This window comes from Oncorhynchus gorbuscha, linkage group LG06 (assembly GCF_021184085.1).
Source record: "Oncorhynchus gorbuscha isolate QuinsamMale2020 ecotype Even-year linkage group LG06, OgorEven_v1.0, whole genome shotgun sequence".
Classification (NCBI taxonomy): Eukaryota; Metazoa; Chordata; class Actinopteri; order Salmoniformes; family Salmonidae; genus Oncorhynchus; species Oncorhynchus gorbuscha.
The window spans coordinates 47,183,957-47,211,246 of NC_060178.1; the positions used below are offsets into that span (position 1 = coordinate 47,183,957).

The 27,290-nt window shown below is 43.7% G+C and overlaps 1 protein-coding gene across 2 annotated transcripts in view; it reads right to left on the bottom strand.

Annotated features, from left to right (window-relative positions):
* LOC124038028 (tyrosine-protein kinase JAK1-like) overlaps positions 1 to 27,290 on the bottom strand; it is a 69,003-nt gene that overhangs the window by 38,543 nt on the left and 3,170 nt on the right. Inside the window, exons 1-3 of one of the 2 annotated variants that reach the window (XM_046353396.1) lie at positions 24,174 to 24,406; positions 12,739 to 12,944; positions 1,395 to 1,518 (exon numbers count right to left, since the gene is read on the bottom strand). In XM_046353396.1, the coding sequence (XP_046209352.1) occupies positions 1,395 to 1,518; positions 12,739 to 12,937 (323 nt within the window). In that variant the 5' untranslated portion in view covers positions 12,938 to 12,944; positions 24,174 to 24,406. Of the gene's footprint in view, positions 1 to 1,394; positions 1,519 to 12,738; positions 12,945 to 24,173; positions 24,407 to 27,290 lie in introns of those variants that run through there. The other variant, XM_046353395.1, reaches the window with a different exon arrangement.

Here is a 27,290-nt window from a genome sequence, read left to right on the forward strand (position 1 = left end):
CTCCAGACGTGGGTGAAGACAGAATGCGGCTCCCGGTGCAAAATGTGTTGTCTTAGTGAAAGAGAGCAGAAAGAGGAAGTGTGCGTGACACCACATGTACATGTACACATGTCCTTCCTCTCGGGAGTTAAACGTTTATGTTGGTTCATATCCAACTGAACTGCCATGGCAACTGGATATCTCCTATCACATTATCCTCAACTGGATATCTCCTATCACATTATCCTCAACTGGATATCTCCTATCACATTATCCGCAACTGGATATCTTCTATCGCATTATCCTCAACTGGATATCTCCTATCGCATTATCCTCAAGTGGATATCTCCTATCACATTATCCTCAAGTGGATATCTCCTATCACATTATCCTCAACTGGATATCTCCTATCACATTATCCTCAACTGGATATCTCCAGCACATTATCCTCAACTGGATATCTCCTATCACATTATCCTCAACTGGATATCTCCTATCACATTATCCTCAACTGGATATCTCCTATCACATTATCCTCAACTGGATATCTCCTATCACATTATCCTCAACTGGATATCTCCTATCACATTATCCTCAACTGGATATCTCCTATCACATTATCCTCAACTGGATATCTCCTATCACATTATCCTCAACTGGATATCTCCTATCACATTATCCTCAACTGGATATCTCCAGCACATTATCCTCAACTGGATATCTCCTATCACATTATCCTCAACTGGATATCTCCTATCACATTATCCTCAACTGGATATCTCCTATCACATTATCCTCAACTGGATATCTCCTATCACATTATCCTCAACTGGATATCTCCTATCACATTATCCTCAACTGGATATCTCCTATCACATTATCCTCAAGTGCAGAAAACAAACCACACTCACTTGATACTTTAAGTAATTGGATTTTGTCCTGCCTTGTATGAATGTTTCACGTGAATTGTAAAAGAAGTTCACTAGGAAATCCTACTTAATCCCACACTACTCTATTCGAATCTTATCTGATGTGGACTACTTTACCAGCTCAGAAATTGCCATTCTACTCTGGTTTCAATGTGCCAATACAACCAACCTGCATGACAACTTTCTTGTCACACTGAATCATGGTCAGTGAATGACGGTTGAATGACAGTCACGTTGACTAGTTCACAGGCCATATCGAGAGTGCAGAGTGGCAACAACAGCAGGCGGATGAGTAACTCGCACGCAACAGGGGGGTGTATCGATCGTCTGATGAATGACATCAGTGAGATATTCATGATTCATCACAATGACTATGATAATGTGATGACACCCACACACACACACACACACGGAAGCAAGCAAACGCGCGCACACACTCTCAAAACGCACGCGAACCCACACACTGCAGTAGGCCCATCTAAGTACCTCATGCGGTAGTGCAGCTTGATGCAGGTCTCGTCCGTGATCTTGAAGAGGTGGTTGGGAGCGTACCACAGAGTCCTGCTCTCATCGCACAGACCAAACAGATTATGGCACAGGGGGGAGATGTCTGAGAGAGAGAGAGAGAGAGAGAGAGAGAGAGAGAGAGAGAGAGAGAGAGAGAGAGAGAGAGAGAGGAAGGAAAAAAAGGGAGGACACATTACAACCTTTTTCATCCACGAATTCATTTTGTCGGTGCTCTTACCCGGAGAACAGCTTCCACGTCGGTCAAAGTTTGAACAATCAGGCTAGGAAAGAACCGCCACTGAATGATCAGTTGCACAGAGTTCACGCGCGTGTGTCAGTGTATACCAAAGTACAGCGTGCACGTTTCACGGTTCATTTGCCATGTGCACAGGATGCAACAGGTGTAAAACAGTATTGTGACATTTTTACCTTGAACTCTTTCCCAACAATGCAGTGACAGTAGTAATAATAGAACATGGAATCATAATAAACACACACAAAAGGTGTGGTTGGGTTGAAGAAACATGAGAATGTCAGTATATGCAGGTTATTCAATGTGCAGGGCTTCTGGAGTGGTTGAGGTAGGTTTATACATAAAAAAGTGACTGATAGGACATACATTGATGACTAAATACAGAAATATCTCATTTACATAAGTATTTACAACCCTTGAGTCCTTACTTTGGAAGAGCACCTTTTGGGGTCGATTACAGCTTTGACTCATCTTGGGTATGTCTATATCTATATCAGCTTTGCACATCTGGATGTGTGGATTTTCTCCCATTCTTCCTTGCAGATTTTCATCAAGCTTTGTTAATTAACCTCTAAGACACGGTGCTTTGCATTTACCACAGAATCTTTTGTTTTATGCTTACACGTGCCTTTTTGCATACTCCAGGCGTGCTGTCATGTGCCTTTTTGCATACTCCAGGCGTGCTGTCATGTGCCTTTTTGCATACTCCAGGCGTGCTGTCATGTGCCTTTTTGCAGGCGTGCTGTCATGTGCCTTTTGCATACCAGGCGTGCTGTCATGTGCCTTGCCTTTTTGCATACTCCAGGCGTGCTGTCATGTGCCTTTTTGCATACTCCAGGCGTGCTGTCATGTGCCTTTTTGCATACTCCAGGCGTGCTGTCATGTGCCTTTTTGCATACTCCAGGCGTGCTGTCATGTGCCTTTTTGCATACTCCAGGCGTGCTGTCATGTGCCTTTTTGCATACTCCAGGCGTGCTGTCATGTGCCTTTTTGCATACTCCAGGCGTGCTGTCATGTGCCTTTTTGCAGGCGTGCTGTCACATACCAGGCGTGCTGTCATGTGCCTTTTTGCATACTCCAGGCGTGCTGTCATGTGCCTTTTTGCATACTCCAGGCGTGCTGTCATGTGCCTTTTTGCATACTCCAGGCGTGCTGTCATGTGCCTTTTTGCATACTCCAGGCGTGCTGTCATGTGCCTTTTTGCATACTCCAGGCGTGCTGTCATGTGCCTTTTTGCATACTCCAGGCGTGCTGTCATGTGCCTTTTTGTCAGGAGTGGCTTCCGTCTGGCCACTCTCCTAATAAAGCCCAGATTGGTGAAGTGCTATAGAGACTGTAGCACATCTGGTGGGTCGTCCCCCCCCCCCCCCCATCTCAGTCAAGGAACTCTGTAGTTCTGTCCGAGTGGTCATTGACCAAGGTCCTTCTTGCCCAGTTGCTCAGTTTGGTCGGGTGGCCAGCTCTAAGCAGAGTCTGGGGAGTTCCACATTTTTTCCATTTCCTAATGATGGAGACCACATGTTCTCTTGGAAACTTTCAACACTCTAGAAATGGTTTTATAGCCTCCCCCAGATGTATATCTCGGACAGTTCGTTGGACTTCCTGGTATAGTTTCTGCTCTGACAGACTGTCAACTGTGGGACCTAAAAGTGCTTTCGGAAAGTATTCAGACCCCTTGACTTTCACATTTTATTACGTTACAGCCTTATCTAAAATTGATTCAATGTTTTTTTCCCCCTCCTCAATCTACAAACACAACTCCATAATGACAAAGAGGTTTAGACATTTTTTCCAATTTACTAAAAAAACTAAATGGAAATATCACATTTACATTTATCACATTTAGTATTCAGACCTTTTACTCTTTGTTGAAGCACCTTTGACAGTGATTACAGCATTGAGTCTTCTTGGGTATGACGCTCCATGCTTGGCACACCTGTATTTGGGGAGTTTCTCACATTCTTCTCTGCAGATCCTCTCAAGTTCTGTCAGGTTGGATTGGGAGCGTCGATGCACAGCTATTTTTAGGTCTCTCCAGAGATGTTAGATCGGGTACAAGTCCAGGCTCTGGCTGGACCACTCAAGGACATTCAGAGACTTTTCCCGAAGCCACTCCTGCGTTGACTTTGCTGTGTGCTTAGGGTCGTTGTCCTGTTCTAAAATGAACCTTCGCCCCAGTCTGAGGTCCTGAGTGCTCTGGAGCAGGTTTTCATCAAGGATCTCTCTGTACTTTGCTCCGTTCATCTTTCCCTCGATCCTGACTAGTCTCCCAGTCTCTGCCTCTGAAAAACATTCCCACAGCATGACGCTGCACCACCATGCTTCACTGTAGAGTTGATGCCAGGTTTCTCATGGTCTGAGAGTCTTTAGGTGCCTTTTGAAAAACTCCAAGTGGGCTGTAATGTGCCTTTTAATGAGTTGCTTCCGTCTGGCCACTCTACCATAAAGGCCTGATTGGTGGAGTGCTGCAGAGATGGTTGTCCTTCTGGAAGGTTCTCCCATCTCCACAGAGCAACTCTCGAGCTCTGTCAGAGTGACCATTGGGTTCTTGGTCACCTCGCTGACCAAGGCCCTTCTCCCCCGATTGCTCAGTTTGGCCGGGCTTCCAGCTCTAGGAAGAGTCTTTCTGGATCCAAACATCTTCCATTTAAGAATGATGAAGGTCACTGTGTTCTTGGGGACCTTCAATGCTGCAGAAAATGTTTATTAGCTTACCCCAGATCTGTGCCTTGACACAATCCTGTCTCAGAGCTCTACGGTCCATTCCTTTGACCTCACGGCTTGGTTTTTGCTCTGACATGCACTGTCAACTGTGGGACCTTATATAGACAGGTGTGTGCCTTTCCAAATCATGTCCAGTCAATTGAATTTACCACAGGTGGACTTCAATAAAGTTGTAGAAACATCTCAAGGATGATCAATAGAAACAGGATGCACCTGAGCTCATATTCGAGTCCCATAGCAAAAGGTCTGAATACTTATATAAAAATTGTATGTTTTTTCTGTTTAATATATTTGCAAAGATTTCTAAAAACCTGTTTTCACTTCGTCATTATGGGGTATTGTGATGTCATTATGGGGTATTGTGATGTCATTATGGGGTATTGTGTGTAAATTGCTGAGGATTTTTATTTTATATAATCCATTTAAAAATAAGGCTGTAATGTAGCAAAATGTGGGAAAAGACATGTGGTATGAATACTTTCCGAAGGCACTGTATATAGACAGGTATGTTTTTGTAAATCAAGTCCAAACAATTGAATTAGTCACAGGTGGACTCCAATCAAGATGTAGTGACATTTCCAGGACGATCAAAGGAAACAGGATGTACCTGAGCTCAATTTGGAGTGTCATAGAAAAGCGTCTGAATACTTATGGATATAAGATATTAGTGTATTTCATTTCCAATACATTTCCAAACATGTTTTCACTGTCATTATGGGGTATTGTGTGTATTCAGGCTGTAACATAAAATGTGTAATAAGTCAAGGGGTATGAATACTTTCTGAAGGCACTGGACATGTAAACAGGGCCAAAAAGTGACTGACAGCAGGAATATATAAATACTTATTGGAATACACTAAATGGTAATATATACATATAAACAGCAGTAATAGTGATGAGAGTGTGCGTGAGGGTGTGTATTATGTGTGTGTGCGTGAGTAAGAGCGACAGTGAAGGTGTGTGTGTCAGAGTGGATAGAGACCTGTGGATGGGCATAGAGTCCGTGTGGATAGTATGTGGGAGAGGGAGAACAGTAATGTTAGTTGTTAGCCATTTAACAGTCTCATGGCCAGGCAATAGAAGCTGCTTAAGGGTTAGTTGGTCTGAGCCTTGATGCACCTTTAATGCCTGCCGCATGGGAGCATGGAGAATAGTCCAGGTCTTGGGTGGCTGGAGTCTTTAGTCATTTTTCAGCCCTGGCATGTACGTCCTGGATGGCTGGGATCTCGACACCCAGTGAGGCTCTGGGTAGTCCGCACCACCCTCTGTGGGGCCATCCGGTCGAGGGCGGTGCAGCTGCCATATCAGACAGTGAATAAACCAATCTGGATGCTCTCGATGGAGCATCTGTAAAAGTTCCTGAGAATCTGAGGGGCCGTACGAAATCGTTTCGGCTTCCTGAGGAAGAAGAGGCGCTGCCGTGCCTTCTTCACGACTGTGCTGGTGTGAGAGGACCATGTTAAGTCCTCAATGAATCTCCACTGTTGCCCTGACGATGTGGATGTGGATGGTGATTAAGATTAAATATTGCACTAAGCATGATTGTCAATAGTCTACTGTGGAGTCTCTAGACTATTGTTTCCAAATCTTTTTTGAACCCTGCCACACCTTGATGGGATATAAAATTATGTGGCACACCTAAAATGTATTGATTTCATTTACAAACCATACATTTTTTGTGACAAAGTTTTTGTATAGATTTAAATGGGTTTATTTGAAATATTTTCATAGTGTTTATAGTTCTTTACTCACAATGGTTAATTTGTGTGTACCCCTTTAAGAGCGTCCGGGCGAATCTGTGCCAGAAAGAAGAAAATGCATCTCTGGTAAAATAGGTCTTTAGTTTTTAAAGGTTTTGTTTACAGACAACTGGTTTTCTGCATTGTAAAGGTGCAACCACAGGCACGAAGCCATTCTCCGTTTGTTTTTATGGCAGAAGCTGTGGTATAGCTTAGCCCAGAGCCATATATTAAGAAATAAATAACTTTGGCTAAGCCGATTCATATCTGCCTGTGCTAATGGTTCTCACAGGCAAAATCAAATGATAGAAATTACTTTGCTCGTGATGTGTGCCCCTCAAATGATAAAAATGTAACAACTGCCTTAGCTCACTGGACTTGAAACAACGATACAGATGTAGCCATGTGCCATTTAATGTATCATCTGACCGGCACTAGTGCTTCCAAGTCCAAATTCCATGTGTAATCCACATGTCACGCTTCTAAGTGAGTGTACAAGTTTCACAGCACACCTGAGAGTTCCTCAAGGCACACCGGTTGGGAACCACTACTCTATAGACTGTCATTAAATGGCAAGTGTAAACTAGGCTATATAATAAAGTGATAGTAGTAATATGCCTATAACAATACAGTAGGAACTAATGTACAACCTACAGCAGGGTGTCCCCAACTGGCGGCCTGTGGCCCACATTTTTTACTAATTGTTGGTCACAAAAGAGAGTTAAAAACACCAGCAAAGCCAAGGGATTTTAATTAGGGAAATCTGTTCCAATGTTTTCCCATGCACAATTAAGTTGTTAGGCCCGAGACAAAGTTGAGGGCTGGCAAACAGAGCCAATATATCCTCAACGCCGGCTTTGAAGGCATTATCACTTTTATACAACGGGTTACCAACATATTCAAATAATTATATTTTCATTAAAAAAGGTTATTTTGATGAATTTATTCACACTATTTCATAGTAGTCCCGACACAAATCTAGAGTTGCTACCCAAGCCGGCTGGTCGTTTGTTCTATCGGTTCAGTTGTTCCGTATCTAAATGTTTGTTTTCGTTCGTTCTAAATGTTCCATTACCATAATGGCTAGCAACATTCTTATCCCTTGCTTGCTAGCTAGCCAACTACGGCTAACTTTTGGTCATCTACAAACAAGCAAGATTTCTGTCTCTCACAGACCTGTAACTTCTTCTTTAAGAGGCTCATCTGTCCTCCACTCGTTACCTGTATTAATGGCACCTGTTTGAACTTGCTATCAGTATAAAAGACACCTGTCCAAAACCTCAAACAGTCACACTCCAAACTCCACAATGGCCAAGACCAAAGAGTTGTCAAAGGACACCAGAAACAAAATTGTAGACCTGCACCAGGCTGGGAAGACTGAATCTGCAATAGGTAAGCAGCTTGGTTTGAAGAAATCAACTGTGGGAGCAATTATTAGGAAATGGAAGACAAACAAGACCACTGATAATCTCCCTCGATCTGGGGCTCCACGCAAGATCTCACCCCGTGGGGTCAAAATGATCACAAGAACGGTGAGCAAAAATCCCAGAACCACATGGGGGGACCTAGTGAATGACCTGCAGAGAGCTGGGACCAAAGTAACAAAGCCTACCATCAGTAACACACTACGCCGCCAGGGACTCAAATCCTGCAGTGTCCCCCTGCTTAAGCCAGTACATGTCCAGGCCCGTCTGAAGTTTGCTAGAGAGCATTTGGATGATCCAGAAGAAGATTGGGAGAATGTCATATGGTCAAATCAAACCAAAATAGAACTTCGTCGTGTTTGGAGGACAAAGAATGCTGAGTTGCATCCAAAGAACACCATATCTACTGTGAAGCATGGGGGTGGAAACATCATGCTTTGGGGCTGTTTTTCTGCAAAAAGACCAGGACGACTGATCCGTGTAAAGGAAAGAATGAATGGGGCCATGTATCGTGAGATTTTGAGTGAAAACCTCCTTCCATCAGCAAGGGCATTGAAGAAGAAACGTGGCTGGGTCTTTCAGCATGACAATGATCCCAAACACACCGCCCGGGCAACGAAGGAGTGGCTTCGTAAGAAGCATTTCAAGGTCCTGAAGTGGCCTAGCCAGTCTCCAGATCTCAACCCCAAATAAAATCTTTGGAGGGAGTTTAAAGTCTGTGTTGCCGAGCAACAGCCCCAAAACATCACTGCTCTAGAGGAGATCTGCATGGAGGAATGGGCCAAAATACCAGCAACAGTGTGTGAAAAACTTGTGAAGACTTACAGAAAACGTTTGACCTCTGTCATTGCCAACAAAGGGTACATAACAAAGTATTGTGATAAACTTTTGTTATTGACCAAATACTTATTTTCCACCATAATTTGCAAATAAATTCATTAAAAATCCTACAATGTGATTTTCTGGATTTTTTTTCTCATTTTGTCTGTCGAAGTGTACCTATGATGAAAATTACAGGCCTCTCATCTTTTTAAGTGGGAGAACTTGCACAATTGGTGGCTGACTAAATACTTTTTTGCCCCACTGTATGTAAACTTCCGACTGTATATATCCATAAAAGTTATGCCATTTAATTCACGATTTCAACTGGCTGAGAAACACTGCCTGCCTGTCTGTCTTGTCCTGACACATTCAATACTATGGGACAACTGAAGATCGAATTTCAATATTGAAACATTGTGGTAAATGTTGGAGAAAGAGACAGCAAGGTTTATACAGATTTTTTAGTTATTTTTATTTCACCTTTATTTAACAAGGTAGGCTAGTTGAGAACAAGTTCTCATTTGCAACTGCAACCTGGCCAAGATAAAGCATAGCAATTCGACACATACAACAACACAGAGTTACATATGGAATAAACAAAACATAGTCAATAATACAGTAGAACAAAAGAAAAATAAACTCGATATACAGTGCAAATGAGTGCAAATGAGGTAAGATAAGGGATTTAAGGCAATCAATAGGTCATGTTGGCGAAGTAATTACAATATAGCAATTAAACACTGGAATGGTAGATGTGCAGAAGATGAATATGCAAGTAGAGATACTGGGGTGCAAAGGAGAAAGATAAATAAGTAAATACTGTATGGGGATGAGGTAGGTAGATAGCCCATCTGTAAACAGCCCATCTATGTACAGGTGCAGTGATCTGTGAGCTGCTCTGACAGCTGGTGATTAAAGCTAGTGAGGGAGATATGAGTGTCCAGCTTCAGAGATTTTTGCAGTTTATTCCAGTCATTGGCAGCAGAGAACTGGAAGGAAAGATTACCAAAGGAGGAATTGGCTTTGGGGGTGACCAGTGAGATATACCTGCTGGAGCGCGTGCTACGAGTGGGTGCTGCTATGGTGACCAGTGAGCTAAGATAAGGCGGGGCTTTACCTAGCAGAGACTTGTAGATGACCTGTAGCCAGTGGGTTTGGCGACGAGTATGAAGCGAGGGCCAGCCAACGAGAGCATACAGGTCACAGTGGTGTATAGTATATGAAGCTTTGGTGACAAAACGGATGGCACTGTGATAGACTGCATCCAGTTTATTGAGTAGAGTGTTGGAGGCTATTTTATCGATGACATCACCGAAGTCGAGGATCGGTAGGATGGTCAGTTTTACGAGGGTATGTTTGGCAGCATGAGAGAAGGATGCTTTGTTGTGATGTAGGAAGCCAATTCTAGATTAAATTGTTGATTGGAGATGCTTAATGTGAGTCTGGAAGGAGAGTTTACAGTCTAACCAGACACCTAGGTATTTGTAGTTGTCCACGTATTCTAAGTCAGAGCCGTCCAGAGTAGTGATGCTGGACGGGCGAGCAGGTGCGGGCAGTGTTCGGTTGAATAGCATGAATTTAGTTTTACTTGCGTTTAAGAGCAGTTGGAGCCCACGGAAGGAGAGTTGTATGGCATTGAAGCTCGTCTGGAGGTTAGTTAACACAGTGCCCAAAGAAGGGCCAGAAGTATACAGAATGGTGTCATCTGCATAGAGGTGGATCAGAGAATCACCAGCAGCAAGAGCAACATCATTGATGTATACAGAGAATAGAGTCGGCACGAGGGTTGAACCCTGTGACACCCGCATAGAGACTGTTAGAGGTCCAGACAACAGGCCCTCCGATTTGACACACTAAACTCTATCAGAGAAGTAGTTGGTAAACCAGGCAAGGCAATCATTTGAGAAACCAAGGCTGTCGAGTCTGCCAATAAGAATGTGGTGATTGACAGAGTCGAAAGCCTTGGCCAGGTCGATGAATACGGCTGCACAGTAATGTTTCTTATCGATGGCGGTTATGATGTCATTTTGGACCTTGAGCGTGGCTGAGGTGCACCCATGACCAGCTCTGAAACCAGATTGCATAGCAGAGATGGGATTCGAAATGGTCGGTAATCTGTTTGTCTGGCTTTTTTGTCTGGCTTTCGAAGACCTTAGAAAGACAGGGTAGGATAGATATAGGTCTGTAGCAGTTTGGGTCTAGAGTGTCACCCCCTTTGAAGAGGGGGATGACCGTGGCAGCTTTCCAATCTTTGGGATTCCCAGACGATACGAAAGAGAGGTTGAACAGGCTAGTAATAGGGGTTGCAACAATATTGGCAGATAATTTTAGAAAGAGAGGGTCCCGATTGTCTAGCCTGGCTGATTTGTAGGGGTACAGATTTTGCAGCTCTTTCAGGACATCAGATATCTGGATTTGGGTAAAGGAGAAATGGTTGGGGCTTTGGCGGTTTGCCGTGGAGGTTTAGGCAAGTTGCTGTTGGGGGTGCAGTGCTGTTGACCGGGATAGGGGTAGCCAGGTGGAAAGCATGGCCAGCCGTAGAGAAATACTTATTGAAATTCTCAATTATCGTGGATTTATTGGTGGTAACAGTGTTTCCTAGCCTCAGAGCAGTGGGCAGCTGGGAGGAGGTGCTCTTATTCTCCATGGACTCTACAGTGTCCCGGAACTTTTTTGAGTTAGTACTACAGTATGCAAATTTCTGTTCGAAAAAGCTAGGCTTAGCTTTCCTAACTGCCTGTGTATATTTGTTCCTAACTTCCCTGAAACGTTGCATATCACAGGGGCTAAATCTCTGCTGTTGAAAACTAAATGTTAGTCTAAAAGAAATGTAAGAATGTCTAGATGCTTTTTATAGTGGAGATCAAGTTTATAAATTACTTGGCTGGGCTGATGAGACAGTGGATTGCACAGTCCGATGGAACAGCCAGTGGTAACTGCGGTTTTAACCAATCAGCATTCAGGATTAGACTCACCCACAGATGAGCCTTTCTGTTTGTTTTGAACTATAAATGGAACATAATATGAGATGGGAAAAGTATAGGGCCATGACACTTCCTCTTTTCTGGGCTCTTTTGTTTTGATGTGAGGGACATAATGTGTGTTAAACTACCTACCACTGACCACACAAGACAGAAAGGTCCTGCACAGACACAGATACAGAATACTTTGGATTAGTCTATAAACAGATCATACATTTGTGTTGGCAGCTGCTTTGTTTGTTTAGCCTATAACTGGTGAGTATTTGCATATATTGACTATGGTAGCTGTGGAGTTGAACTCCTCCCGAGTCGTGTTGTTGTCTGTATGTTGTCTGTGTAGGCTTCCTTTCTCTGCTCGCTCTGCAGTACTGGGAAGAAAAGTGTTGGCTTCACACAAGGACGAAATTCCAGAACTCGTCCCGCCCTGAACCAACCCTAACCAGCCACCATCTTGTATTGGAGTCAGTATGTGGCTGAAAGGAACCACACTTCTCTTACCCTCTCTTCTACTCTCCCTTTCTAGCACCGATCACGCTGACAGATGATGTGGAGTTTTTGAGCCAGTATCAGAACAAAGGTATAAATACAGGCCTATAATTTGTCTGTCAAAGATGGAGACCACCAAACCAGCATCTTTTAGAGCTGTAGGAAAACAGGTGCTGGGTGTTAGTATCTTTTCTCATGCGGGATAGCCTAGTAGCTAGGCTACATCGGCTTTGTCTGTATTGTGTGCCTGCTATCTGGCAAGGGAGGAGTATACAGTAGTTACTGTAAGTATTATGTCATGTTTTGTGATCAAATCAGGTAGAGTACATGTGGAAGTCAGCAGAGAAGCATAAATTCAGCTACTGTAACAGCCTGCTAATATAGTTAAAACAAAGCCATTTGGCATCAGTAAGAGGGTCGTTCCACCCACCCCAAAACAAGAGGATTACCACACAAAATCATGAAATCATTTCTGTAATCACAAACAAATAAAATTAGCATTCCTGAAACATTATTTTGTTTAAAACGGGTGCCTACAGGCACACACACTCACACACGGGTGCCTACAGGCACACACACTCACACACGGGTGCCTACAGGCACACACACTCACACACGGGTGCCTACAGGCACACACACTCACACACGGGTGCCTACCGGCACACACACTCACACACGGGTGCCTACCGGCACACCCACCCACACACGGGTGCCTACCGGCACACCCACCCACACACGGGTGTCTACAGGCACACCCACCCACACACGGGTGCCTACAGGCACACACACCCACACATACAGGGATGGACGCAGTTAGGCGTGCAACACACACTTGCAGTCATGCCATACAATACACACACACACACTCTTGGCGGGAGGTGAGACAGTACTTACAGCATATTGTGGCGGCCTTGACACACAGTTCCTCAGCGGTGAAGCTGCCTTTGAGGAATCCCAGCTGCGGCATATCTGGCAGGTAAAAATGGATCTCCAGACCCCTCATGGGCACAGTGACGGGGCCCTCGGCTCTCCTCGACCTCCTCATCTTCCCACACAGTTGCCTACCCAGCTCCATCACCCCCGGACTTGGCATCCAGACTCTGAAGGTAGAGGCAGAGGGATGGAGATGTCAATGCATCAATAACAGAGGGAGTGTGTATGTGTGTCGGGGGTGGGTAACGTATTGATCCAGAGGGGAGCTCACTGTAGCAGTGGTACGGAGTCCAGCATACCCTGATGACTCACGTTGGCTACCTACAACACACACCTACTCAGGCAATGTAATTCACGACACACACACACACACACACCTACTGAGATGATCTCACCAAAGCAAACACAGACCTCCTCTGGAGGGAGGTGCGGTAGTTCTCCCTCTGTGTGCAGATCATCCCATTAGTTCTCCCAGCAGCGTTTCCCCTTCCTCTACAGCGGCGCAGGTGGCATCCCTAGTGGCTAGGACAGTTTGTTTCATAACACCCCTAATCAGGCTATCGCCAATGGCGACAGAGCTCTGATCTACTGACTGCTGCTGGGCTGCTGGGATCAGCAGGATCACACACACACACACGTAGGCCTACATGAATCACACACACACACTGTCGGGGCCAAAGTGTCCTCAGGTCCTGCTGAAGTCTTATCAGCCTGTGAGAACCCCGCTCCACACACACAGTGTATTCATTAGTCTACAGTGCCAAGAAACGGTTAACAGTGCAGCAACAGTGGAAAAGATGGATTTCTGCGATGAACCGATACCTGCAGTTCATCACGGATGGCTGAAGACAGCACAATAGTTGCTGGGCAAAGTGCTAACGCCAAAGGCTACGCTAGACAATACACATTCTGTATTTTATAATCCACATTCTGTACTGTATTTTAAAGGCATGTGGCCTTCAAACGCTTGTCATGAGGTCATCCTTCACATCCAAACAATGTAGACCTAGGCCGACATTCTGCATCAGCCACAACTTAACTACTGTACGTTACACTGGCAACAATGTAGACCTAGGCCGACATTCTGCATCAGCCACAACTTAACTACTGTACGTTACACTGGCAACAATGTAGACCTAGGCCGACATTCTGCATCAGCCACAACTTAACTACTGTACGTTACACTGGCAACAATGTAGACCTAGGCCGACATTCTGCATCAGCCACAACTTAACTACTGTACGTTACACTGGCAACAATGTAGACCTAGGCCGACATTCTGCATCAGCCACAACTTAACTACTGTACGTTACACTGGCAACAATGTAGACCTAGGCCGACATTCTGCATCAGCCACAACTTAACTACTGTACGTTACACTGGCAACAATGTAGACCTAGGCCGACATTCTGCATCAGCCACAACTTAACTACTGTACGTTACACTGGCAACAATGTAGACCTAGGCCGACATTCTGCATCAGCCACAACTTAACTACTGTACGTTACACTGGCAACAATGTAGACCTAGGCCGACATTCTGCATCAGCCACAACTTAACTACTGTACGTTACACTGGCAACAATGTAGACCTAGGCCGACATTCTGCATCAGCCACAACTTAACTACTGTAGTTACACTGGCAACAATGTAGACCTAGGCCGACATTCTGCATCAGCCACAACTTAACTACTGTACGTTACACTGGCAACAATGTAGACCTAGGCCGACATTCTGCATCAGCCACAACTTAACTACTGTACGTTACACTGGCAACAATGTAGACCTAGGCCGACATTCTGCATCAGCCACAACTTAACTACTGTACGTTACACTGGCAACAATGTAGACCTAGGCCGACATTCTGCATCAGCCCACAACTAACTACTGTACGTTACACTGGCAACAATGTAGACCTAGGCCGACATTCTGCATCAGCCACAACTTAACTACTGTACGTTACACTGGCAACAATGTAGACCTAGGCCGACATTCTGCATCAGCCACAACTTAACTACTGTAGTTACACTGGCAACAATGTAGACCTAGGCCGACATTCTGCATCAGCCACAACTTAACTACTGTACGTTACACTGGCAACAATGTAGACCTAGGCCGACATTCTGCATCAGCCACAACTTAACTACTGTACGTTACACTGGCAACAATGTAGACCTAGGCCGACATTCTGCATCAGCCACAACTTAACTACTGTACGTTACACTGGCAACAATGTAGACCTAGGCCGACATTCTGCATCAGCCACAACTTAACTACTGTACGTTACACTGGCAACAATGTAGACCTAGGCCGACATTCTGCATCAGCCACAACTTAACTACTGTACGTTACACTGGCAACAATGTAGACCTAGGCCGACATTCTGCATCAGCCACAACTTAACTACTGTACGTTACACTGGCAACAATGTAGACCTAGGCCGACATTCTGCATCAGCCACAACTTAACTACTGTAGACGTTACACTGGCAACAATGTAGACCTAGGCCGACATTCTGCATCAGCCACAACTTAACTACTGTACGTTACACTGGCAACAATGTAGACCTAGGCCGACATTCTGCATCAGCCACAACTTAACTACTGTACGTTACACTGGCAACAATGTAGACCTAGGCCGACATTCTGCATCAGCCACAACTTAACTACTGTACGTTACACTGGCAACAATGTAGACCTAGGCCGACATTCTGCATCAGCCACAACTTAACTACTGTACGTTACACTGGCAACAATGTAGACCTAGGCCGACATTCTGCATCAGCCACAACTTAACTACTGTACGTTACACTGGCAACAATGTAGACCTAGGCCGACATTCTGCATCAGCCACAACTTAACTACTGTACGTTACACTGGCAACAATGTAGACCTAGGCCGACATTCTGCATCAGCCACAACTTAACTACTGTACGTTACACTGGCAACAATGTAGACCTAGGCCGACATTCTGCATCAGCCACAACTTAACTACTGTACGTTACACTGGCAACAATGTAGACCTAGGCCGACATTCTGCATCAGCCACAACTTAACTACTGTACGTTACACTGGCAACAATGTAGACCTAGGCCGACATTCTGCATCAGCCACAACTTAACTACTGTACGTTACACTGGCAACAATGTAGACCTAGGCCGACATTCTGCATCAGCCACAACTTAACTACTGTACGTTACACTGGCAACAATGTAGACCTAGGCCGACATTCTGCATCAGCCACAACTTAACTACTGTACGTTACACTGGCAACAATGTAGACCTAGGCCGACATTCTGCATCAGCCACAACTTAACTACTGTACGTTACACTGGCAACAATGTAGACCTAGGCCGACATTCTGCATCAGCCACAACTTAACTACTGTACGTTACACTGGCAACAATGTAGACCTAGGCCGACATTCTGCATCAGCCACAACTTAACTACTGTACGTTACACTGGCAACAATGTAGACCTAGGCCGACATTCTTCATCAGCCACAACTGAACTACTGTAGTTACACTGGCAACAATGTAGACCTAGGCCGACATTCTGCATCAGCCACAACTTAACTACTGTACGTTACACTGGCAACAATGTAGACCTAGGCCGACATTCTGCATCAGCCACAACTTAACTACTGTACGTTACACTGGCAACAATGTAGACCTAGGCCGACATTCTGCATCAGCCACAACTTAACTACTGTACGTTACACTGGCAACAATGTAGACCTAGGCCGACATTCTGCATCAGCCACAACTTAACTACTGTACGTTACACTGGCAACAATGTAGACCTAGGCCGACATTCTGCATCAGCCACAACTTAACTACTGTACGTTACACTGGCAACAATGTAGACCTAGGCCGACATTCTTCATCAGCCACAACTGAACTACTGTACGTTACACTGGCAAAAAAAAGAAGACACCTCAGAGGTAGGCTACATTCTATTACTGTACTATCCTTCAACACATGATGAAAGTTTGGATGAGTCAGATGACTGCGTTTTCCCTAGGATTTTTTTCAGCAGCGGTAGCAAAGTTAGCCGGCGTGGCCAACGGCGCCAAAGGTTTTAGAGGCCCTCCTCTTTGGCCACCGGGACAACAGTTTGCAGTTTTAAAGCTGCTTTCCTGCAATTCTACACATCGTGCCATGAGGCTGAGAGAAGATTTGCCATGGATTATGTTGTGTTCTTATGCTATCTGAGTGACTCAAACATTGTCACACAATCAATAGTGAGCCAACATGTTGTTTTCAGCACTTTTTGTTCCTTGTCTCTCTGCAGCAGACATAGTAAGCGATATGTTTGAAAGATCAAATATCGACTCGCAATACATATAGAACTGTGAAAAATTGCAATACATATCGCATTGGTACCTAAGTATCGTGATAATATGGTCTGGTGAGTTCCCTGGCAGATCCCAGGCCTGCTACCTCACTCTCCAACCAAGGTGCATGAATGGAGGAGCAAACTGACGTGAAGAGGAAATGCAGAAACTCTTGGGAGGGCATCAATAAAGAAGCATTTGATCAACTTCCACTGTTGCTGAATTTGCTCTTCACAGGGATCAGTCTGGAGTGGGCGGTTTTTCGTGGCCGGTGATTTTAATGCAGGGAAAGTGAAATCCGTTTTATCTCATTTTTACAAGCATGTCATCTGTGTAACTCGAGGCAACAACATTCTAGATCACTTTACTCCACACATACAAGGCTCTTTCTGGTTACAAGCAAAAACAGGATGTACCAGTGACATGCTCAATACGAAAGCACAGATAGAACATTGAGACTGATATTTCATATGTATAAATGTGAAGAAACGCCAAGTGCATGCCACTCACTACCCATATGGTAGTGAGAGGAAGCTCAGTGGCCGTAAATGGATGGATTTTGTCCGAAACTGTACATTTTCTCATCGATGAAACATTTGATCTCAATACAATATTTTGGTTCCCCAAACAAGAATCGAACAGAGTGTATTAAGTTGTGTGGACTTTACCCTTTGACATCCAGAGGTGAGCAAAACACAACCCTGCCAAGCTATACTGCTTCTTGGCACACTGCCCGCTTAAACCCGAAGCCAGCCACACCAATGTGTCGGAGGAAACATCGTAGAGCTGGCGACCGAAGTCAGCGTGCCTGGCAGCCACAAGGAGTTGCTAGAACGCGATGGGACAAGGATATCCCAGCCGGACAAACCCGCCCCTAATCCGGACTAATTGTGCGCCGCCTCATGTGTCTCCTGGTTGTGGCCAGCTGCGACACGGCAGCTAACCCGGATCTGTAGTGACGCCTCTAGCACTGCGATGCAGTGCCTTAGATAGCTGAGCCATTCGGGATCAGGTGTCCTTCTTTGCGAAACATTGAAAAACCTCCCTGATAGTAGTGGTTGAATATGTGTTTTGAAATTCACTGCTCGACTGAGGGACCTTACAGATTTTGTCTGTGTTTTGTCTGTATGTGTGGGGTACAGAGATGAAGTAGTCAATTAAAAATCATGTTAAACACTTAATGCACACAGAGTGAGTCCATGCAATGTATTATGTGACTTGTTAAGCCGAGCTTTACTCTTGAACTTATTTAGGCTTGCCATAACAAAGGGGTTGAAAACATTTTGACTCAAGACATTTCAGCTTTTAATGTTGAATTAATTTGTATACATTTCTAAAAACACAATTCCACTTTGACAATATCGGGTATGGTGTGTTGGCCAGTGACAAAATCTCAGGCTACAACACAACAAAATGTGGAAAAGGTCAAGCGCAAGTACGACGTCATCCCCACAGTGACAGTACGTACAGTGTCTTCATAAAGTATTCATACCCCTCAATGTATTGCACAATTTGCTGTGTTACAGCCTGAAAACAAATTCTACCCCATCTACACACAATACCCCGTAATGACAAAGTGAAAACATGTTCTTAGAAATGTCTGCAAATTTATTGCAAGTAAAATACAGAAAAATCTCATTTACATAAGTATTCAAACCCCATTGTTATGACACTCCAAATGGAGCTCAGGTGCATCCAATTTTCTTTGATCATCCTTGATTGGAGTCCACCTGTGGTGGCTAATTTAATTATTTGGACATGATTTAGAAAGAATCTGTGTATATAAGGTCCCACAGTTGACAGTGCATTTCAGAGCAGAAACAATACCATGAAGTCCAAGGAACTGTCAAAAGATCTCCAAGATAGAATTGTGATGAGGCATATACTGTATCTGGCGAAGGGTATAAAACTATTTCTAGAGTGTTGAAAGTTTCCAAGAGCTTAGAGCTAGCATGGATGCTTTTCAGCAGCAGGGACCAATGAATGAAGGCAAATACAGGCAAATCCTTGATGAGAACCTGCTTCGGAATGCAAATGACCTAAGACTGGGGGCAAAGATTTACGTTCCAACAGGACAATGACCCCAAGCATACAGCCAAACCAACGCTGGTATTATTCAGAACAAGAAAATGAAAGTCATTGAGTGACCCACACTTGAATCCCATTGAAAATCTATGGAAAGACTTGAAGATTGCTGGTCACTGCTGCTCCCCAACTAACGTAACAGAGCATGAGAAAATCTGCAAGGAAGAATAGGAGAAAATCCCCAAATCCAGATGTGCAAAGCTGATATAGATACAGACATACCCAAGATGAGTCAAAGCTGTAATCGACCCCAAAAGGTGCTCTTCCAAAGTATTGACTCAGGGGTGTGAATACTTAAGTGAATTAGATATCTTTATTTCAAAGTCAATAATTATGCAAATATTTCTAAAAACATCTTTTGACTTCGACATTATGGGGTATTGTGTGTACAAAGGGGAGAAAATGCTGTAATAATTAATACTTTCCGAAGGCACAGTATATGTACATACAGTTAAAGTCTGAAGTTTACATACATAAATCAGTCAAGACATAAGAATAAAAATTGTAGACCTCCACAAGTCTGGTTCATCCTTGGGAGTAATTTCCAAACGCCCGAACCATGTTCATCACCATGGGAGCACGCAGCAGTCATACCGCTCAGGAAGGAGACGTGTTCTGTCTCCTAGAGATGAACGTACTTTGGTGCGCAAAGTGCAAATCAATCCCAGAACAACAGCAAAGGACCTTGTGAAGATCCCGGAGGAAACAGGTACAAAAGTATCTACATCCACAGTAAAACGAGTCCTATATCGACATAACCTGAAAGGCAGCTCGATAAGGAAGAAGCCACTGCTCCAAAACCACCATAAAAAGCCAGACAACGGTTTGCAACTGCACATGGGGATGAAGATCACCTCCAAAGCCCAGTACGTCCTGTGCTAGCTCCCCGCACTCACCTTGCGGAGTGTGTCATCGTTCTGGCACCATCTGTGCCTGCTCTACGCACCAGGTCTCCAGTGCGCCTCCACAGCCCAGTACGCCCTGTGCAACCTCCACGCACTCTCCCTTAAGTGCGCCTTCTCAGTCAGGTACGTCCTGTGCCTGCTCCCCGCACTCATCCTGAAGTGCGTGTCACCAGTCCGGTGCCACCTGTGCCGGCCCCACGCATCAGGCCTCCAGGGCGCCTCCCTAGTCCAGAGCCTCCTTCGAAGGTTCCCAGTCCAGAGCCTCCAGCGAGGGTTGCTAGTCCAGAGCCTCCTGTGGGGGTTTCTAGTACAGAGCCTCCTGTGGGGGGTTCTAGTCCAGAGCCTCCAGCGAGGGTTCCCAGTCCAGAGCCTCCTGCGAAGGTTCCTAGTCCAGAGCCTCCAGCGAGGGTTCTCAGTCCGGAGCCTCCAATTGTGATCCACGGTCTGGAGCCTCCGGCGTCGATCCACGGTCTGGAGCCTCCTGCGATGATCCACGGTCCGGTTCTTCCGGCGATGTTCCACGGTCTGGAGCCTCCGGGCGTCGAGCCACGGTCTGGAGCCGCCGGCGATGATCCACGGTCCGGTTCTTCCGGCGATGTTCCACGGTCCGGAGCCTCCAGCGGTGATCCACGGTCCGGTTCCTCCGGTGACGATCCACAATCTGGAGTCCCCGGCAACGACTCAACGGTCCGGTTCGTCCGGCGACGATCCACGGTCCGGTTCCTCCGGCAACGATCCTCAGTCCGGAGCTTCCGGCGACGATTCCCGCACCAGAGTCGCCACCGACGCTGACGGATCCACGAGCGGAGCAGGGACGATGTCCTGCACCGGAGCCACCACCGAGGCTAGATGCCCACCCGGAGTCAGGTCTTGCGGCCAGAGTCCGCACCTTTGGGGAGGGGTACTGTCACGCCCTGACCTTAGTGAGCCTTTTATTCTCTAATTTGGTTAGGTCGGGGTGTGACTAGGGTGGGTACTCTAGTTTTTCTATTTCTATCTTGGCCTGGAATGGTTCCCAATCAGAGGCAGCTGTCTATCGTTGTCTCTGATTGGGGATCATATTTCGGCAGTCTTTTCCCACTGAGTTTTGTGGAATCTTGTAGTTGCCTGTTGAGCACTGCTTGAGCTTCATGTATTGTTTATTCTTCTTTGTTGTTTTTGTGAGTTTCTTTTGATTAAACATGTGGAACTCTACGTACGCGGCGCCTTGGTCTGTTATTTCATTAGACGATCGTGACATAATCCAAGTTTATCATTTTAAAAGGCTAAAACTGGCCTTCTTTAGACTAGTTGAGTATCTGGAGCATTTGCATTCGTGGGTTTGATTACAGGCTCAAAATGGCCAGAAACAAAGGACTTTCTTCTGAAACTCGTCAGTCTATTCCTGTTTTGAGAAATTAAGGCTATTCCATGTGAGAAATTGCCAAAAAACTCAAGATCTCGTACAACAAGGTTTTTCTAATGATCAATCCTGTAGCTCAGTTGGTAGAGCATGGCGCTTGTAACGCCAGGGTAGTGGGTTCGATTCCCGGGACCACCCATACGTAGAATGTATGCACACATGACTGTAAGTCGCTTTGGATAAAAGCGTCTGCTAAATGGCATATATTATTATTATTTAACTAACCGGTGCCCCCACACATTGACTCTGTACCGGTACCCCCTGTTTTTAGTCTCACTATTGTTATTTTACTGCTGCTCTTTAATTATTTGTTACTTTTCTTTCTCATTTTTTAAAGGTATTTTTTCTGAAAACTGCATTGTTGATTAAGGGCTTGTAAGTAAGCATGTCACTGTTGTATTCGGCGCATGTGACAAATACAATTTGATTTGATTTAGACAGCAGTACTCCTCAGGCTTGGGAGGTATCCAGATTGTCATAATGACCTTGTGCCATACCCAGATATTCTGTAATACCAGCATTGAACACCATGGGCTCTGTTTTCAAACCTCACTGATACTCTGTAGTCCGAAGGTTAGCAATGCTAATAAGTACATGCAAAATCTCTTAGAGAATGCTAACTAAATTCTAACAAGCTTATTTTATAGTGTCTGACCTAAACTATAACAGTAAATAAGTAACTCAAAAATACTACTCACAGTTTACTGAATACCCAAAACAAATATTAGCCTGCTAGGCTCTTGATCCAGGAGGGACCTCTGCTGTTACCAAGCGAATGCTTGATTTTGGAAGAAGCTAATCACAGCTACATAGCTAACTAACTACGAAATGAACAAACCAAATGCACTACTTGTCCGTTCTCAAAAGGCTCGGGTCTCTCATCGTTGTGTGCTTGTAAACAAACAACATATGACTGGGTACTACCGGTAAGCTTCATAATGAAAAATTATGTGACAGGTGAAATCAAGAATGTGAACTTCTTTATCTCCTAACATATTACACAAGTTGACTGGAGGTATTTACTTAAAAAGTAGCATTAAAAATGTCAAAAAGAGAGTTTCCTAATTTTACATTTGCTAAATTGCAATTTGTGGAAAACCCCTGTTCTAAAAGACACACCTGATGCGAGCCGTTTCATATGACAGATTAACATCTCAATTAGAAATTTAGAAAGAGGGAAAACGTAGATATGCAACAACTAGGATGGTTGTTAATATGACTAGGATTGTGCCTTTGGCTTCTGGACAACGAAAGAAAGTTGATACGAAAACCAATAGAACAGGGGAGAAATGCTGTGAAACCTTTTTGGTTACTAGCTTAGCTGTTGTTGTTAGCTGATTTGTGCTGCTCTCCCCTTTCCCACTGCTCCACACAGACTGTCTGTGAGTTGCATAGCAACGAGTCTCCGCTCTGGCTTGCTCGAGGCTCACTCTGACTAGAGACAGCCATTAGAAAGTAGCTTTCTTAACTAACTCCGTAAACTCACTTTACATGACTATTTTCTGTAAAATAATAATTCCGGTCGACCAAGACACTGTTCCTGTTTTATGACTGACGAGATTTGTCAAATTCGGACACCAAATTAATTCCACAAATTTATGCAAATTAACCTACAAACTGATAAGCATGACCGGTCAAATTATTATTTTTCCGGTGGCTAACCGACTAATGGTTAACATCCCTAGCCCTACGTCTTTTATTTTCTTCACTAATCCGAATTTAAAAAGGTTCACTATGCAGAAATTGCTATTTTTAAAAATAATAGTTCGCCTAATTTCAGTTTTTGACAAAACAAAAAAGTTTAGATCAGGGTTTCCAAAACTCTATACTCGGTACCCCGCTGGGTGCATGTTTGGGTTTTTACCCTAGCACTACACAGTTGATTCAAATAATCAACTAATCATCAAGCTTTGATCATTTGAATCCGCTGTGTAGTGTTCGGGCAAAAAAACTAAATGTGCACCGCTTGGGGTCCCGAGGACTGAGTTTGCGAAACGCTGGTGTAAACAATCATTGTACCATCTAAACCCCTGTGAAATATCTTTTCTATAACCACAATATTGTATTTTCAGCTGGTGTACAAAACCGAAAGCATAGAAATAGCACACAAAGAACAGATCTACTGCTTCCTAGAGTTGCTTTCAAAAATAATGAAAGATCCATAAAGATCTATAAGTGACACGTATATGTGAATTTGGTCAGGTCAACTAAAAAGTTATTGTTATTGAAATGTTTATAAGCTGAAATGTCGTTACCATTGGCAGCCATTTTGAATTCTGCTTTCTGGATAATTTTGAAATGAGCATATCTTCTGAGGGATGTTTGTACAAAATGTCATGCCTTTATCTGCTGCATAACAATTTTTATAGTCAAATACCAGCTGTTATGGCAGCCATTTTGGATTTTCGCGATAACTCGCTCCCAGGTTAAATTTGACATGGGCACCCCTTCTAGGATGTTTTCAGGCACCCCTTCTAGGATGTTTTCACATCACCTTGTTTGTACCAAATTTGATGCTTGTATCTGCTGCGTAACGTTTTTTTTTTCACTAAGGCCCAGGAATAATAATATTCAAGCTAAAGTTAATAGGATATCGGATAGCTAGGCTGGATATATGGCATTTTACTCAATATCAATAATCACATATTTGTTATGTTAAACGTTACTCACCTAGCGAGCTATCCAAGTCTAACGTTACTTCCCTATCGTTTTGTTCATAGATCCAGAATATAATTATCCGTTGTGAAACTATAAAGACTGACTTAATCTTGACAAAATCCGTAGGTATGGGAATATTCCAAACGAAAAATGTTTTGTCCGACGAGTTTATTTCCCTTCTGGTCGAGAGCAAATTCATAATCTTTCTAACCCTTCCTGTCAAGTAACGTCCCTCTTCCCGAAAATAATGCAACTGCAAGCTCAGTTTCACGCATTCTGATTGGTGCACTGCTCCTTCAGTCAAGCGATACGGTGTAGCCCACTGACACTATTTTATGTTGTTAACCCTAGAATGGATCAGCATTACAGTTAACTGAATGGCATCACATCCATTGTAACGTAGCAGAAGCTGTGTGTGTGTGTGTGTGTGTGTGTGTGTGTGTGTGTGTGTGTGTGTGTGTGTGTGTGTGTGTGTGTGTGTGTGTGTGTGTGTGTGTGTGTGTGTGTGTGTGTGTGTGTGTGTGTGTGTGTGGTCTTGTTATTCTATCCTCGTGGGGACCGGAAATCCCTCAAAATCCCCACAAGGATAATAAAACAAGGAAAACTGTCCCTAGTGGGGACATTTCCCACCTCCCCACGAGGAAAAAGGTTATTTTACATTCAGGGGTTGGATTAGGGCTTTCTGGTTAGCGTGTCCACCCTGAGGTGGTGAGTTTGATCCCTGTCCAAATCATACATTTTTTTTTAAAATGGGACCTAATGCATCTCTGCTTGGCACATTAAGGAGATAGATTGGGGTAAGGCCCTGCGATAGCCTAGCGCCATGTCCAGTGGGTGTACTTGTACATCAAGCTGCCTCACACTACAGAAACAGGAGTCCCCTGCCCTATGAGCTGTTTCGGCTCGCACAAACCAAGGCTACTTATATACTTACTTTTTAGGGTTAGAATTAGGGTTAGGGGTTAAGGTAAAGTTGAGGTTTTAGGGAAAATAGGATTTTGAATGTAAATTCATTTCAGGTCCCCATGAGGACAGAAGAACAAGTGTGTGTGCCTGTGCGAGTGTATGTGTGTGTGTGTGTGTGTGTGTGTCTGTGTGTGTGTATGGAGATTGCATGGTGGTGTGCTCGATTTTATACACCTGTCAACAACGGGTGTGACTGAGATAACCAAATTAATTTGAAGTGGTATCCACATACTTTGTATATAGAGTGTATCTTGCCTCTTTACCAGGCACTCAATGCAAACACACTCTGACTCTAAAAGCAATTCCATATTGAATTTACAACACATGGAATGTTTAACAAAATCAATTCCTGACTGTTATGGTAATATCGTCAAAATTCCATCCAGTTGTGTGTTACATGAAACATTGATTACCTTTGCAAGGAACACACAGTCACAATCCTGTTTGTATCTGACCATGTTAATCAATAACCTACATATTTAATTCATGACCCATAGCTTTATCTGTCCAAAAGATTAGAAAAGGCTTTTGCTGTTAAAAATGTCAAATGTAAATGGTAATTCTGCACCTCCATCTCTTTCCCATCTGATCATCTTTCTGATTGTCAATATTTCCACATATGATCAACAACATTTCTTATTTACAGTATCGTCTTGTTGTCCAAAAAGGAGGCTACAGTCAAATGGAAACTGACCATCCTCCTAGTGAGGTGGGAGGAAATAGAGAGCCAGGTCCTTTAAGATGGGACAGGGACGGGAGGTTCCGTTTGCCAGTAGTGGAGGTACTTCCCGTCTCCCATATCTGATGTGTTAAAACGGAGTTAAGTTTGCCGGAAATCATAGGCAGATATTTCCCAATAATGTTGTAGTCACTGATACAATAAAAAGTGCCACATCTATCTATCTGTAATCGGCCTACATGTTTTACAAGCTTACTAGTTAAAACCTAACTTTTAAAATACTGTATGCTGGTATGTAGGCCACTAGGTATGTGAAAATGTGAGCATCTATTTAGATGATTTTGACAACATATACAGTATGATTGATAGTACAATTCATATCAAACATAGTTACGAAAGTGTCTATCACTTTAAGTGCTTATTAAGAAGTTGTTTACATTTATCTGTCAGCGTTTTTATTAATTACCCGAATTGATGTTCCACTGATTGACATATCCTTCAGTCAAATTGTGCGATTAGGGTTCAAAAACCGTTCCCACCCTCAAAACCATTTACAACTTCGATCAGTCCAGTTAAACCAAACCGTGAGGGAGGGGACAGCGACATTGAAAAGGAGGGGGGGTATAGAGAGGGGAGAATGAGAGAAGGGGAATGTGGGGGCAGAGAAAGGGGGAGAGAAAAAGATGTGGCGTGATCTTTTGGTTATCTGTCTGGGGGGGATTTTCGCATTGACTTCCTGTATGTCTAACATTCTAAAGACATGTCAAACCGGAGTATTATGTTAATACCTCTACTCTTAGGTTATTGATATTCTTCAATCATACTAAAAATGTGTTAATAACTTTTAAAACTATGTTTGTATCTATTATGTAGTGGTGTAAAGTAATTAACAAAATATACTTTAAAGTACTACATAAGCAGTATTCATAAAGAAAATAATGTACTTTTTACTCCATTTATTTTCCCTGACACTCAAAGCACCTTACATGTTGAGCGCTTAGCAGGATAGGAATACGGTCCAATTCAGACACTTCTCAAGAAAACATCCCTAGTGCCTCTGATCTGACGGACTCACTACACACAAATGGTTAGTTTGTTAATGATGTCTGAGTGCTGGAGTGTGCCCCTGGCTATCGGTTAAAAAAAAATGTGTTGTCTTGTTTGCTTAATATAAGGAATTAGAAATTATTTAAACTTTTACTTTTGATACTTGAGTATATTTAAATCCAAATACTTTTAGGCTTTTAGTCAAGTTGTATGTTACTGGGTAACTTTCAGATTTACTTAAGTCATTTTCTATTACTGTATGTTTACTTTTACTCAAGTTTGACAATTTGATACTTTTCCACCATAGATAGAAATCTAATCAGAGGTGCGTGGCCACACATCATGACTATTAGAAATGTATACATATCAGTTTGTTTCCAATTCATTTGCATTTTCTTAAAAACAAGAATGATTCAAATGCTACAAAAACATAAATT